General features: G+C 48.6%; 1 protein-coding gene across 3 annotated transcripts in view; it reads right to left on the reverse strand.

The window, feature by feature from the left end:
- HIP1 (huntingtin interacting protein 1) overlaps positions 1-16,448 on the reverse strand; it is a 158,736-nt gene that overhangs the window by 14,846 nt on the left and 127,442 nt on the right. For all 3 annotated transcript variants that reach the window (XM_072752938.1, XM_072752939.1, XM_072752940.1), the window contains exons 9-22: positions 14,631-14,688; positions 10,715-10,790; positions 10,471-10,611; positions 10,067-10,164; positions 9,639-9,711; positions 8,805-8,988; positions 8,053-8,141; positions 7,350-7,466; positions 5,264-5,365; positions 4,891-5,034; positions 4,286-4,421; positions 2,169-2,255; positions 1,653-1,760; positions 1,435-1,568 (exon numbers count right to left, since the gene is read on the reverse strand). In XM_072752938.1, the coding sequence (XP_072609039.1) occupies positions 1,435-1,568; positions 1,653-1,760; positions 2,169-2,255; positions 4,286-4,421; positions 4,891-5,034; positions 5,264-5,365; positions 7,350-7,466; positions 8,053-8,141; positions 8,805-8,988; positions 9,639-9,711; positions 10,067-10,164; positions 10,471-10,611; positions 10,715-10,790; positions 14,631-14,688 (1,547 nt within the window). The remainder of the gene's footprint in view (positions 1-1,434; positions 1,569-1,652; positions 1,761-2,168; positions 2,256-4,285; positions 4,422-4,890; positions 5,035-5,263; positions 5,366-7,349; positions 7,467-8,052; positions 8,142-8,804; positions 8,989-9,638; positions 9,712-10,066; positions 10,165-10,470; positions 10,612-10,714; positions 10,791-14,630; positions 14,689-16,448) is intronic.

Below are 16,448 nucleotides of genomic sequence, written 5' to 3' on the forward strand. Positions count from 1 at the left end.
GAGAGAGAGAGAGGCAGAGACACAGGCAGAGGGAGAAGCAGGCTCCATGTAGGGAGCCTGACGTGGACTCGATCCCGGGTCTCCAGGATCATACCCCAGGCTGAAGGCGGCGCCAAACCACTGGGCCATCCGGGCTGCCCAATTAATTTGATTCTTATTTCCTCATCTCATGGTGTCCTACATACTATGTGTGCGTACTGAGACTTGGTTCTGCATGGCCCTGGAGAAGATGCTCTATCTCCAGCAAAAGGCAGACTGTGATAACACTGCCTAGGACCCCATCAGCAATTTAATAACACTAAAATATCACCAGGATCATGTCATTCTATTGAAAGAAAGGTTACCAATTCACCATTACCCAAAGTCTTCCTTCATTCAGACATTGACGATTCCCTACCTCATTGCCCTCTTCTCCCCAGTATGAACCTTCCTCCCCTTCTGATTTTTTTATCTGCTTTGCTCTCTATGTGCATATTCTATTAATTAAACATCTGTTGGGTGTTAACCACCTGCCAGATACCACACCAGGGACAGAGGGAACAACGTGAATAAGGTATGGGCTCTGTCTTTGAGGACTCACGAGGGAAAGACACAGGCAGGCAGCTATATTGCAGTGCTAGCCACCAACATCACAAGGTGAAGGTGGTGGGTGGGAGGGATCTAGATGAATAAGGGCCAGACTATGACGGTCCTTGGCTATCACATTACATAATTTGATTTTTGTTATCAAATGAGAAATCGTAATCAGATCTGTTTTTGGAAGAGATCAGAAGAAAGAGGCCAAAGGCAGAAAAACTAATCAGAAAGTTGTTGTAAGAGTTCAGATGAGGGATGATGAAAATCTGAACTATGGCCCTGATCCCTTCCTTCCTTGGACTTAATATTATTACCCATTTTTGGAATTAAGTAAATATTGCCTTGTACTGAACTCTTCAAACAGAGCTGATTACTACTCTCATCCCACTATATAGAAATGAGTGATTTCCTTATTTTCCTTTCCCATAGAGACAATGTCTTGTCGGTCTCTGTCCAACCACATCTGGCACATTGCCCATCATGTACGACATACTCACTGCATCTTTATTAAATCAATAAATACACTGTTACCTCCACGTGAGGTGTTAACCTGTTCATTCAGATACAAATCCTGGAAAAACAAGGAAACTATGCTTACTCTTCTTTGATACTGCTTAGCCTAGTAACGAACACACAGTAGGTCCTCTATGCATGGCCAATGCATGAGCTACAACTGGAAAGTTGTTCAGGGGGTCAGATTTTTCATTGCCAGCTCTCACTTTCTTGAGCCAAGTGGAAAGCGCAGAAAGAACTGCCTTAGGCCATCTAAGAGATCACCAGCACTCATCCCCAAGAACCACTGTAACTTCTACCCCCTGCCCCCCCCCCCCCCCCCCCCACTAGTAACATAGCTCCTACCTCGGCAATAGTGGCTATCTTGTTAAGGCAGCTCTTCACGGCTGTACTGTCATTCTCCTGTGTTCCTTCTTCCTCCAGGAAAGCCAGATAGAGGAGGATTTCCTTGCCAAACTGCTTGCAGGCCTCGGCCAGTGCTGGAGATGCAAGGTAACCAAGACTTTTGAAGGCCCTCTGCTCCCCCTACTTTCCAGACCAGTCCCCCAGCCATGGGTACTCACAGTCGGCAGGCTCCGGCGGGGCTCGAAGGCAGGTGGTGCTCACGTGAGCCATGGTGTCACTGGTCAAGTGAGCAAGGAGGGTTACCGAGTGGAGAAGCCCACTGACATCTGCCAGGAGTTTAAAGGAGGTTGCTCAGGGCTGTTGAGGGGTGTTCTCTCCCTACCTCCTTCCCTGCTTTACAGATTACACACACCTCCTTTCTTTCTCTTTCTTTCTTTTTTTTTTTTTTAAAGATTTTATTTATTTAATCATGAGACAGAGAGAGAGAGAGAGACAGAGACAAAGGCAGAGGGAGAAGCAGTTTCCTTGCAGGGAGCCCGATGTGGGACTTGATCCCAGGACCCCAGGATCACACCCTGAGCCAAAGGCAGATGTTCAACCACTGAGCCACCCAGGCGTCCCACACATACCCCTTTCTTGGTGCATAGGAACCTGTTGTTACCTCCACATGCAAGCGTTTCTGAATGCTGCCCAGCTGTCACTAAGCGAAAGACCCTATCCTGCACCTTTCTTACCTTCTGGGCAGGCCAGATAGCGGCTCCAGCTTTCTTCCAGTTGCTCGATGCAGCTGGAAACAGACTTGACCTTGGAGAGAAGGTGATCTGTGAGAGGGGAGATAGGCCAAAGTCAGAGCCAGAGTTGTCAGACTCGTTTTATTCCTATGAGGTTAATCCATGTGATGGATGAGCCTACCTAGTGAGTGGCCTCAGCTCTGCAGGAGCCGCCCTAAGATGGGGGGTGGAGGAAAGAGGGTTGACTACGCTTGTTTTTTTTTTTTTTAATTTTTTTTTTTTAATTTTTATTTACTTATGATAGTCACACAGAGAGAGAGAGAGAGAGAGGCAGAGACACAGGCAGAGGGAGAAGCAGGCTCCATGCACCGGGAGCCCGACGTGGGATTCGATCCCGGGTCTCCAGGATCGCGCCCTGGGCCAAAGGCAGGCGCCAAACCGCTGCGCCACCCAGGGATCCCCGGTTGACTATGCTTGTACAGGACTCTCCTACTGTAGCTTCAAAAGCTGAGCTTCTGAACCCAATAAGTCCCTTAGCCAAGAAATAGGGCAAACCACATCAGCAGCCTTAGAGTCAGCCTCTCCCTTTTCCTGTCTGCCTGCCCAATCAAATCCAGGCCTTCCTGGTAAGACTTTCAAGGATCTTGGACTCTCATTAATCTTGAACCCAGACCCTTGGCTCCATGAGCCAATCTGTGCTCATGCTGTGCATACCACATAGCCATTCCCACTCTGTGCCTCTGGATGCAGGTCCACAAAGATTGTTGCATAAGAGTTAAAGTATTAGTGCTCATGTCACACTGCACAGGTGTGGCTCCTGGCTCTCCCCTCACTGGCTATGATCTCAGGCCATCCACGCCTGCTTCCTCATCTGAAAACAGAGGGACAGTACCACCTCACAGCACTATTGTGAGAATTAGCTGGGTGGAGGTGTGTGGAGCGCTTAAAATGGTGGCTGGCACACTGTGAGCCACTCAGTTATGTGAGCAGTTTGTGTATTATCCCCTGCGGTTCTTTCCCTCCACTGGCTCATGTCCATCATCTTCCTTCAAAGCCCAGCTTTGGGAGAAAGTCTCTCCTCAGAATCCACCCACAGTTGCCCCATTTCCTGGCATTCCCTCAGTAACTGGGTACTTAGTGTACTCCTTCTCTAACTGCTGGGTTTCCTTACAGATGGGTTCCCTCCTGAATAAGATAGAACAGTCCTTGCTGTAGACGTCACCAAATGGAGACATTTCTTTCTTTTCTTTTCTTTTTAAGATTTATTTATTTGAGAGAAAGAGAGAGACAGCGTGCATGAATGTGGAGGGAGCAGCGGGGGAGAGAGAGTATCTCAAGCAGACTCCACGCTGAGTGCAGAGCAGAGCCTGATGCAGGGCTTGATCCCAGGACCCCGAGATCATGACCTGAGCTGAAATCAAGAGTCAGATGCTCAACTGATTGAGCCACCCAGGCATCCCATAGACATTTTTATTTGATTATGAAGACTGACTCTTGGTTGTTTCCTTGCATCTGTCTTGTCCTCAGTGGCCCTCTTGTAGCTACACCCATGATTTCACCAATGCCCTGGGCCTGGATGCTTTGCCACCTCTGAAGTCCCTCCTCATCCACAGGGCTTCTCTGGCTCCAGCCGCTGCCCCACCGGCACGCCCTTAGGCCTCTGGAACATGCAGACTGGGCCCTGTTCATGCCTGAGACTGCATGGGTATTCTCAATGTTTCTGCCCCACCACATTTCATGATGCTCCCCGTGTGGGCCTGAAGCTCCTGTGCAACCATCTCTTCATTCAGATCATATTTTCCTGTTCAGAGAGACACAGGGCCGTCTGCTCCTCTTCCCCCTGATGCTTAGAGTTGTTATCAGGGCTCTGCTCCCAGTGTTTCATCAGCGTGACCTGCTGCATAGAGCAGTGGTATCACATCCACTTCAGAAAGTACTACCGCCCAGCCCCTGGGCCACAGAGCTACCGGCTGAACTGATCTTAGGGTGGAGCCTGGGCATTGCCAGGCGACCCTGACCTGCTCAGGCTGAGGACACCTGAGCTCAGTGTCACTTGGGATTCCATGTCAACACTGAACACTGAATTTGCACCTGTGAGCAGACCGGGGTGGGGAGGGTACCTGCAGATCCGGCACAGCTGATTAGAGTAGGTTCCTCGAGCTTCTGCAGGGCCTCCCGTACCACCTGTTCTGCAGCCCTCCTCGACTCCACTAAAAGCATTCTTCGTTGGTCTTTGGCAAGCTGGCACGCTGATTCCTTGAAATGGTCCAGGGAGGTGAGAATCTGACACGGACCCCATCAGGAGCCTTTGGGCAGCATCCACCTTGATGTAGCTGGGATTCCTGGCATCTTAACTCAAGCTATTGCTAATGAAGCCCAAGCCCGTCCACCTGACACAGAAAACAACTCCTCTACTTTGTGGATGTGCACAAGTGTGTGGCACTGGAAGCTACGGGGACAGATATGCTGTAACCCGTTCTCTGTGCTCATAGACGATGTCAGGTGTAGCTCTTCTCATGTGAAAAAGAGGCAGCTTTGCTCTGTGGCTGACACGGAGCATGCTGGCGTTTGGAGCTATGGTTACAGAATGCCTTCACCATCGGGCCAGTGGCCCCACCTGCTTTCACAGACTGTCCCTGCCCCACCCCATCTCCATGAATACGTCATTGAGGCCCATGGCTGTGAGCCCGGAACTGGTCATCTGGAGCGGGCATCCGTCACTTACCTTTGTACTGGTCAGTTCCCGCCGGGTGTGTTCTATCTGTTCCTGAAGAGCTGCTAATTCCTCCTCCCGACGAGCCACGGCATGTGCCAAGCTGCCCCTTTCCTTCTCTAGTTCAGCGATCTGGGCTGCCCACTTTGCCTCTGACTGCAGTGTCAACCATGTTATAGAGGGAGAATTAAACGATCTACTTCCCAGGAGTCTAGACCCACCAGCAGGCCACTTGGACAGAATAGGAGGTGGTACCTCTAAGCTGCCACCTTTATTCCCCCAAGCACACTCTAAGCACAGATAGGACCAGGTTGGGGCTGGATGCCAGGTGATAGCAGGACCAAAAGTTAGAGGGGAAAAAACAAGGACGAGGGGTTATGCTAACCTGGGCAGAAGTTTCCAGGCTGCCTTGGACAATCTGGAGTTCCTGTTTGCTGGTGGCAAGTTCTTGCTTCAAGCTCTCTAGTACTTCCGTCTGTTCTTGAGTCTGAAAAAGAGGAAAAACAGGAGCACTCTGATTTGGGTGGTGGCTGCAATGGATAAGCACATATAAAAATCCCCTGGGTGGCTCAGTGGTTGAGCATCTGCCTTTGGCTCAGGTCATGATTCCGGGGGTCTTGGGATTGAGTCCTGCAAAGGGAGCCTGCTTCTCCCTCTGCCTATGTCTCTGCCTCTGTGTGTCTCTTGTGAATAAATGAATTTTAAAAATCTTTAAAAAATCCCCAAGCTATAGGGGGCGCCCAGCTGGCTCAGTCGGTAGGGCATGCAACACTTGATCTTAGGAGTCATGAGTTCGAGCCCCATGTTGGCTGCAAGGATTACTTAAAAATAAAATCTTAAAAAAAAAAAAGTCCCCAACCTATCAATGGGAGATTTGTGTACTTTCTTGTATGCAAGGTTGGATGCACCCAGCAAAAAGTGGGTGGGAGTAGGTGAGAGCCCAAAGTATTCCAGAAAGTGGCTAAGTGGAATGTCAAGGAGAAAATTTTAGGGACATTTCCTAAATGTCATGTTTCAGCTTATAATACTAACTAAAATAGAACTAAACCTCTTTTCTTACAGAAAATGTTTTTTTATTTTTTAAATTAAAGGTTATAATTAACATAGAACTGGATCTTTTTTTTTTTTCCTTTTCAGAACTGGATCTTTAATTCAGACACCAAAACCTGGTATGTTGCTGAATCTAATCATCTTGAAACAATTCTCTTTCTTGGATTTCTTTTGTAAGCAGTATTTTTCAAAAAGCAGGTTGCAACCCACTAAAATTCACAGCTAGGGGGATCCCTGGGTGGCTCAGCGGTTTGGCACCTGCCTTCGGCCCAGGGCGTGATCCTAGAGTCCCAGGATGGAGTCCCACATCGGGTTCCCTGCATGGAGCCTGCTTCTCCCTCCGCCTGTCTCTCTCTCTCTCTCTCTGTGTGTATCTCTCATGAATAAATAAATAAAATCTTAAAAAAAATAAAATAAAATTCACAGCTAGTATTTTGAAAAAATGAAATAAACGGGTGTGTCAGGGTGGCAAAGTAGGTTGAGCATCCCACTCTTGGATTTGGCTCAAGTCATGATCTCAGGGTTGTGAGAAGGAGCCCTGCGTCGGGTTCTATACTCAGCTCAGAGTCTGCTGAAGACTCTTTCTCCCTCTGCCCCTGCCCCCACCTCTGTAAAATAAATAAATATTTAAAAAATATATAAATATAAAAATTTTAAAAATGAAATAAAAAGCAGAAAAAGGGATCCCTGGGTGGCGCAGCGGTTTGGCGCCTGCCTTTGGCCCAGGGCGCGATCCTGGAGACCCGGGATCGAATCCCACGTCGGGCTCCCGGTGCATGGAGCCTGCTTCTCCCTCTGCCTGTGTCTCTGAGCCTCTCTCTCCCTCTGTGACTATCATAAATAAATAAAAATTAAAAAAAAAAAAAAAGGCAAAAAAAAAAATAGTATCCAAAAGCATCCACATAGTAGGGATGAGTATTGCTGCTGTGTGAAACTTTTTACTTCCGTTAAATAGACTGTATTTCTTCGTCTGAGTCAAAGAAAAGCATGAAAGCCACTATCCTTAAGTGTAATGCATTCAGTTTTCTCCATCTGACTGTCTTACTGCAACAGGACCTGTCTGCCAATCCCACTCCAATTTTTGGGGGTTCTCTTGGCCACAAGTCCTCCTAAACGTTAGCATCTCTCTCTGATATCCAGAGCCAAAACTACTTCCCTCAACTGTCCTAGACTCACCCTTGGCAAGCCTCTCCTGATGCACCTGCTCAGCTGGAGCCCCGTTATCACACCATGCCTCTAACCCTTTTTGTATCGGGCACCATGTCCTGTGCCTCATGCTTCACATAGCATGCTTACAGAGCTCTAATCCACAAGGCTGCCCATGGATGAAAGACAAGATCTTTCCACCTGGGCAGTGCCCCAGGCCCACCTCCAACTTGGGCATATCCCTTCCTCATTCCCCACACACTTCTTCCCCTCACCTTCCGCTGTGCCTGGTCACTTATGCGCTGGAAAGAGTCTTCTAGTTCTTTTTTCTCTCGTTCCAAATCCGCCTGGGCTTGCCTGGCCACGGACACCTGTTTGGTCACCTCTGCATTCTATAAGGGAAAAACAGTGTCTTGAACTGGCTTATCTCAGGATTAACAGCTCAGGGACATCTCTCTTCTAGAACAAATGACAGCATTCAGACAGCTGAACACAGAAATCATTTTTATACCCAGAGAGAAGCCAGAATAAAGCTGTCATCCTCAGATACTCGGCACTCAAGTATTTAAAAAATAGGGGCAATTGGGTGGGGCAGACCATTAAGCATCTGACTCTTGATTTTGGCTCAGTTCATGATTTCAGCATTGTGAGATCAAGCCCCACATTGGGCTCTGCACTGGGTGTGGCACCTGCCTGGGATTCACTCCCTCTCCCTCTTCCCCTCCCCCCCACTCGATGTCTCTCTAAAAATACATAGATAAATAAATAAATAAAAGAATAATAAAGACGGGGATAATCCAATCAGGGCTGGCATCGAAAGTAGAGTTCAAGACATGGAAGGCAAGTGAGCCTGAAGAGCAGTGATTTCTGTGAAGGGATGGTGACCCATGCAGAACTGGTGGGGAACGGAGTGGCTGTCTCCACTGTGGCATGGCGATGGTGCAGGGTGCAGGGCAGGAGGTGGGTGGAGGGGCCTACCTTCCGCAGCAGGTCAGCATGGTTCTGTACCAGCTCACTATACTTTTCCTTTAGCTTGCTGTACCTCTGTTCGTTGGCTTGGGCTCTCCCTGTATTGTCAAGAGCCAAGATGAGCAGTCTACCCTCCACTGGGACCCCATGCCTGCCTTCCCACAAGCCAGAGTCCCTAGAACATCCTTCTTGCTTTTCACAAATGCATACACGTTCTTCTCCCTGGAAAGTCCTACTGAAATAAACTCCTCTGGGAAGCTGTCTTAAAAAAGGAAAAAAGAAAAAGAAGGGCACCTGGGTGGCTCAGTGATTGCACGTCTGCTTTCAGCTCAGGGTGTGATCCCAGGGTCTTGGGATCTAGTCCTGCATCGAGCTCCCTGTGAGGAACCTGCTCCTCCTTCTGCCTATGCCTCTCACAAATAAAGAAATAAAATCTTTAAAAAAATAAAAAAAATAAAAAGAATCCACTGAATTCAGATCACTGCACTGATTTGCACCTCCTGAGCGTGAGTGTGTGCACGTGGCATTTGCTTCATCAGTGTTTTTGGATTCTATGTCGAGTTTCTCTTAGGCTGTCTCTCCTTTGGACACCCCGTCCCCCAGGCAGGCACCCCACTGTCACCTCCCAGTTCCTGTCCCCATATCCTGAGTAGTGCTGCCCCTGGGGCTCTCCACCTGCTGGGCTCCCACCTCTGCGACCCAGCCGCATCCTTCGCCCAACTCTACCATTCCCACCCTCAGCCCCAGCCCCACAGACTCACTTTCTATCTCTGTCAGGCTCCGCTGGGCCTTCTCCGTGTCTTCCCGCTTCTTCTTGAGCTCGTCTAGCTCGGCCCGGAGAAACTCGCTGTCATCAGCTGCCTGCTGCCGCAGATGCCGCTGCTCTGCCAACTCGGCCTCCAGCTCACTGACCCGGCCCTTCAACTGCAGCACAGCCCGCTGGCTCTGTGGGACGGACTCCCCAGTGAGCCCCAGTGCTGTGCCTCTGGGCTTGGCTGGGCTGGGCAGGAGAAGCACGTCCTCCCAGGCTTCCAGCCCTGATCTAATAAACACCTGTGTTTGCCTAACAAACCACTCCCACGGCTTGTGAGAGTTGAAGCGTCTGGTCATTCTAAGCCACCTGGCTCACAACAAGGTGACAGCAGGGGAATGCTGGTCCTGTTACAGCGGCCTGCAAGCAGTCCTGGGCAAGCTGGCACGAGGGAGGTGACGTTCGCCTGTCCCAGTGAGTGAAGCCTCTGGCTAGCTGCAGGCCCAAGGTGCAGGCCTATGTACCACCCCAGACACGGCAAACCGCCTTGAGTTACACATCAAACCTTCCAATCACCATGGGAGGAGGACAGGCCTTTCTCACCATTCATCGGCTTCACGGCCAGCTGGAAATGATGGTTATTTCCAAGTACCACAGGGACACGGGGCTTGGCTTAAAAGCTATTCTCATGGTAGGAACAATGGAAATGCAGACCACAGGAGGACCAGGACTACTAATGAGCCCCTACCTTAAAATGTGGTCCAACAAGTGTTGGGAAGCCAATTTAATATGAATATGTCACATCGTGGCAAAGCCCAGAACCAGATTAGCCCTTGCCTCATACCTCAGTCTTCATGCTCCCCAGCTGTGCCTTCAGCTCAGTGACATCCCTGTACAGTTGACCAATTAAGTGATCCCTGGGGACAGAAGAACAAGGCTGCTTTCACCAGGCTTCCAGCTCTTTCCTTCTAAAGGCGAGCTGGGAGATCGGGGGAGGAAGTTAAAAGCTGGTGTTCATTTGGGGAAAGTTCTTTGAAATTCCATAAATTATATGCTAAGACCCTCCGTGTTACCAGACCTGAATCTCACACCCCCAGATTATCTTGGCCTCATCTGATCTCCCTCTGGGATTACAGACACCCATATTTGGGGATCAAGACACTTCTCTTCCTCAGGGCCCAAGTGTCACGGAGCATCTCGCCAGGTGAGACCAGCTGGACCCCGGCATCACGTAATTTCTGTACCACCTGCCTGCACCCAGCATAGACTCACTTCTCATCCTTGTTCACACCATTTTGACTGTTGAAATTGAAGGGGTCACTGCTGAACGAGCTGCCAAAGATGTCATCAAACTTGTTGTCGAATAAATTCTGTGTTGACCAAAAAGGAGTGAGGACAAAGTTAGAGATCCAGAGACTTCTGTGTGAGGGTCAGAGGAGTGACTTTTAATAAGAGGACCCTCTCTTAACTGGGTACAAGTCCATCTGAGGTCCCTCATAGGGATTGTAGCCCAGGGGTTGCTCAGTCTGGGTTAGAAGGTGGTCAAGCTTGGTTACAGCCCAAGGGTCTAGGCCAGATGCTCTCCCATTCTGCGTGTATGGGGCAGCACAACGGGAGGCACGTGGGGCTTGCCACCTGCTGTGACACCTAATCCTCAGGTTCGAGGTTTTCCTCACCTGCTGGGAGGCATCCATGTCCACGAGGTCATCCTTCTCCAATACCGGCTCACTGTCTGGGGATGAGGCCTCAGCTGGGATGACCACCACAGGGCTGATGTGTTCTGATAGCGCAGAGGCCCGTAGGAAGTTGGGTGGGTTCTAAAGACGGAAGACACACCCTCACACTGTGTCACGCCAGGCTTCAGATCTCTGAGAGCACCCTGGCCCCAGCAGCTCCTATAGTGGAGCCTGGCATGCTTACCTCTGGCAGCTGTGGGATCTGGATGAGCCGCTTGAAATATTGGAGGTTGCTGGAGCGGTAGAACAGATCTTTCAGCCTGAGGGTGGAAAAGAGCCTGAGGGGTGCTGGGCACCACCCAGCTGTCCTGCTGCCCGCCCAGCCCAAGGCGTGGGCTGTCAAGGAGATGACCTCCATGGTGCTGGCCTTCAATTGTGACACTGCAGGGGAGGTTATCTGTAGCCAGTCCTCACTTACTGCAGAGATCAGGAAAGGAGGATTCAAAGGACAGAATCCTCTAGAAGAGTGGATCACTCCATAACAAATTTCTGTATCACTGTAGAATCTACGCTGTTGCCTGGTGGATGTCTCTTCCCAGGAATGTTTGGGTTAGAATAACATGAAAATAAATTTACTATGAGGATAAACCACCTAACCGTAGGAATGGGGAGGGGAACTTCATTATGAAAGTAGATCCCTTTTTAATTAATTCACTTTGTTCTGGAGCTACGTGCTAGTTCCCCAGTTGGACTAGAAGCTTCTAGAAGGCACAGACCAGGCCCTGCTGAGCTAGGTTTACCAGAGTACCATGCACAGAGGAATTAGCTCATCAAGACTTTGCTGAAGAAAAGCAATCTATTCATACTATGTCCTAATCTTAGGTGGATATGGGAGTGAGGAAACCAAATTTTTTCCTCTTCTTTGGGTCTCCATTTTGAATCAAAACATGGAAGGCTGAGAAAGCGGAGAGCATCAGACAGATTTCCTGAGAGGAAAGAGGATTGTGTGTCTCAGCACCCACTCCCTGCAACACAAAATCTCCTCCAGCTCAGCCCAACACACTAAACGCCTGGGGTCTCATGACAGCCCTCCGACCCCAACGTTGGGACTACCCCTGTGAGGTCATTGGTGCTCCTCCCAAATTCCACGACACTGAGGCCTCAGGTAACTGCCAGATCTATGTAGATGAGAAAGTGAGGTGGCTGCTCGCTCATAGGAGAGATTTCTATAAGCTAGAAAAAAATTAAAGGAAATAAAATCACCTGACCACACATCCCCCTCTTTCTGGGCTGGAGCCAACAGTAATAGGCTGCATTGCTTTCATAAGCTACTGGAATTTACCATTCCAGGAAATCAGCCCCAGGGCCTGTCTCCTAGGATTTAATAAGTCATTTATTATGGAATAAACATATAAAGGTTTTCAAACGGAATAAGGAACCCGGGAGGCTGGCACAACCCTAAACCTGTTCTCTGACTGCTGTTCAGGAACCAGCAAGAGAAGACTGGGCTTGGGATTTGGCAGCTATGCTTTTTCTCTGTTGTCAGGGATGAAGAAATTAACAGACAAGAGTCAGAACACCTGGGTTCTCCACATCTGTGTTCTCTCTCACGCCATTCCTTCCTTTCCTCTTTTTAAAAACTTTATTTATTTATTCATTCATTCATTCATTCATTCATTCATTCATTCATTCATGAGACACACAGAGAGAGGCAGAGACATAGGCAGAGGGAGAAGCAAGCTCCCTGTGAGGAGCCTGATGACGGACTCGATTCCAGGACCCTGGGATTGCGACCTGAGCCGAAGGTCAACCACTGAGCCACCCAGGTGTCCCCTCCTTCCCTTCTTCTTGGGCACAAGTCATGAAAGATGACTTCTCTTCTCTTCTCTTCTTACCCACGATTTTCTTTCCCAAATGCACAGAATAATTTGCCCCTTAGTCAGATGAGCACTTCTTCTAGACAAGACAGCTAGCTTACTAGCTTAGTGATTTCTCCAAATATTTATGCATAATTGGCTGCTACATATCAGGGGTTAGGGATGAAATAATGGATAGTTAAGCAGAAATAAAGCTGTTCTAAGAACCATGAAAAAAATAAATGAGGTGCTGGGCTACAGGATATGTGGTGGGAGGAGGCAAAGGTGGGGTTGGAGGAACAGGAAATGAAGAAGACCCAACATTTAAATAATAGATTTAAGACTTAAGGCTAGGGCGCCTGGACGGCTCAGGGGTGTGTCTGCCTTTGGCTCAGGGCGTGATCCCGGAGTCCTGGGATCGAGTCCTGCATCGGGCTCCCCACAGGGAGCCTGTTTCTTCCTCTGCCTATGTCTCTGCTTCTCTCTCTCATGAATAAATAAATAAAATCTAAAAAAAAAAAAAAATGGTGCCTTTGTGAGGAGGGAACCAAAGATGACCTGGAGCTGGCCAGGCTGGGAGAAGAGCATTCCAAGCAGAGGAAACAGCAAGCACTAAAGGCTCTGACAGAGAAATGAGCTGGGTATGTTCTAGGAACTGGAAAAGGACTCCATGTGGCAGAAACACTGTAAGCCCTAAAGATGAGATCAAAGATGGCAAGCAGGGTCTTGTAGACCATGGAGAAGAGCTTGGATTTGATTCTTGGTGTAATGAGAAGCTGCTGAAAGGCTCTGAGCAAGGGACTGACGTCTTTACGAGGTTGTTCTATCCCCGGGGAGGGATAGGAGTGCAGGGGGTGGGAGTGGAAGCCCGGCACAGCCGCCATATTGGAGGGTCCTGGCGCACAATAGTAGCCCGAGAGATGGCAGCTACAATCGGAGCCAAGATATATTTGCAGAACATCTGCCAGTGGACTGGACATGGGGGAGGACAATGGTGAGTTCTAGATCTCTGGCCTAAATGGAGCATTTATGGAGATGGAAAAGGCCAGGGAGGAAAAACATTTTTTGTTGTTGTTGTTGTTGTTTGTTTATTTATTTAGAGAGCAAGCTAGCACATGAGTGGAATGGGGAGAGGGAGAGAGAATCTGAAGCAGACTCTGTGCTCAGCATGGAGCCCAACATGGGTCTGGATCCCACAATTCCATGATTATAATCCAAGTTGAAACCAAGAGTCGGATGCTCAACCAACTGCACCACCCAGGTGCCCTGGGAGAAAACCCTAGAGCTCAGTTTGAGATGTAAGACAAGACAACTGAGTATGTGAGACTGGTATTCAGAGGCAAGACGTAGCCAGAGGTACAAATCTGGGTGTTCCTTTTTATGCACACAGTATAAGACTATACATGGTGTGAGGATGTGGGGAGAAGAAATGGAGGATGAAGCCCTGGGCATATAACAGGTGATGAATGAATGCATGGAATCTCCTTCTTCGACATGCTCATGTGGGTCTTTTTTTTTTTTAAGATTTTATTTATTTATGAGAGACACAGAGACAGAGAGGCAGAGACACAGGCAGAGGGAGCATGCAGGGAGTCCGATGTGGGACCCGATCCTGGGACCCCAGGATCACACCCTCAGCCAAAGGCAGATGCTCAACTGATGAGCCACCTGGGTATCCCACTCATGTGGGTTTTATCAGAGAACTGATAGCTTAGAACTGATAGCTTCACCAGCCAGTGGTAGGTTTGCTGCCGTACTAGTTATTTTCCTTTGTTGTAGTGCTTTATCATGAAGATACTCTCATTCCTCGATTATTTTATTTTTAAGATTTATTTATTTATTAGAGACACAGAAAGAGAGAGAGACACACACACACACACAGGCAGAGGTTAGAGCAGGCTCCAAGCAGGGAGCCCAAAGTGGGACTCGATCCCGGGTCTCCAGGATCACACCCTAGGCTGAAGGTGGCGCTAAACTGCTAAGCCACCAGGGCTTCCCTCCTCGATTATTTTATTTATTTATTTATTTGTTTGTTTGTTTGTTTTATTTATGCATGAAAGACATAGAGAGAGAGGCAGAGACACAGGTAGAGGGAGAAGCAGGCTCCACTCCATGCAGGGAGCCTGACATGGGACTCGATCCCGGGTCTCCAGGATTCCACCCTGGGCTGAAGGTGGCGCTAAACCGCTGAGCCACCAGGGCTGCCCTCTCCTCAATTATTTTAAAGCAAGTGCTCTTGCATGAATTAATCAAGTTTATACAATTTTTTGGTTTGCCCTCGTTTCTCTCACTTAAGCCACTTACTTCGTGAACTGTTCCATGAAGCGGTCCCGGTGGCCTTGCAAGGTGTCAGCTGGGAGACCTGGGAGAAATGGGGAAAGAGTGAGAGGGAAGAAGATGACCACAGGAGGACCAGGCAAGCCACAGTGGGGCTCCAGAGGGACAGGACCATCTACCCTGAGGCTTGTGGCCAGCCCAGCCTCCAGCTGCCCCAGAGACAGGTCACCAAGGAGGCCCAGAAAGACCAGCAGTGAGTCTAGGGGCGCTTTCCCTCCAAATCTGTCCTGTTTGTTTCTGGAATGTGAGCCATTCTGGGCACGGTGGGCTGGAAGTTGCATCCCTGACCACAGAAGAAGCCATGGTGACCTGACCAAGCTGCAACACAGACCCCCAGCAGGGGTGGAGGTGTGGCTCTCCTAGAGAGGTATGTTGGATAGGTCCAGCACACATGTTAGTTTGGAAGGGATCCAGAGAGCCTGCCTGAGAGAATGCTTGTCAGAAGGCAAAGACTATAGGGCCACACTCAGGATCTTGGTCCGGGCTCACTCAGTCACGGCCAACAGCATGATGTTGGGCAAGCAGCAGCTTCTTAGACCAGCCTCCTCCGCTCTAGAGTAGGTTCCCTGAGGTCCTTTCTCCTCTAAGACTGTATGACTCTGCATACCTCAACAATAGATCACAACTCAGTGATCCTTTTATTTCTTGTTTTATTCCTTAAATGTACATTTTAGTAATTTTTGCATACGTGATACATTTATTTGGTATACATAGGGAGTATGTATATAACATATGATAATTAAAAATGCCAAGTATACAGTGGATGGCAGTGGCACGTTACCTTGGTGGCCTCTCTCCCAAGAACCCTTAACCCAGTCCATTCATAAGAAAAACATCAGACAGACTTATTTGGGGGACACTGTACAAGTGTCTGACCAATTCTCAAAACTGTCAGGGTTGTCAAAAACAAGGAACGTCCAAGAAGCTGTCATAGCCAAGTGGAGCCTAGGGAGACACAATGATGTAATGTGATGCACCTGTCCTGGATGGGACGTTAGGTAAAAGCCATGGAAATCTGGATGAAGTATGGATTTCAGTTGATAATAATATATCAATACTGGTCCATTCACTGTGACAAGTGTATCGCATTAATGTAAGATATTAATAAAGGGAACAAGGTTCAGGGTATGTGGGCACTTTCTGAATGATCTTTACAACTTTCCTGTAGATTTAAAACTATTCTAAAGTCAAACATTCATTTTTAAACAAGCATATACTGTGTAGGGCAACCACCTTTCTTCTCTTGGGATTCAGTCCTCCCCCTGCTCCTCCTGTTGTGCCCACTTGCTCCAAAGCCTTCCTAAGGCTTAAACAACCGATCCCCACCTCCCTTCCACCAGATGCTCCTGGATTAACCTGAGTGATGCTGCTTCTTCTTTCCTGCCTAAATAATCAAACCCACTTTTCATCAATGACCACATTCTAGAGTATGCCTTTTGCCTCTGTCTCCCAAAATGCATCTTTGTCTCTTTGCCAGCATCCAGTGGTAATGATACAAGTGATCAACATATAAAACCATAAACCATAAAACCTTGCTAGTATCCATTCAGGTCTTGCTTTTTCTTTGCTCTCCATCATTTGTACGTTCTGCATGTGTATATCCCTCATGGTGAACACCTTTGAGTGTGGCCCAGATACAACCCACATTAGCTTCGCCTGGGGTATAAGGTTTAACAACGCAGACCGGAACCTACCCGACCCACCAACGCAGACTCTGCAGGAGCAGGACCCACACACATTGTTTTAAACAAAGAGGCGCAAAGAAGTCTAAGAACTCTCCAAGAT

This window comes from Vulpes vulpes, chromosome 3 (genome assembly GCF_048418805.1).
Source record: "Vulpes vulpes isolate BD-2025 chromosome 3, VulVul3, whole genome shotgun sequence".
NCBI classification, from domain to species: domain Eukaryota; kingdom Metazoa; phylum Chordata; class Mammalia; order Carnivora; family Canidae; genus Vulpes; species Vulpes vulpes.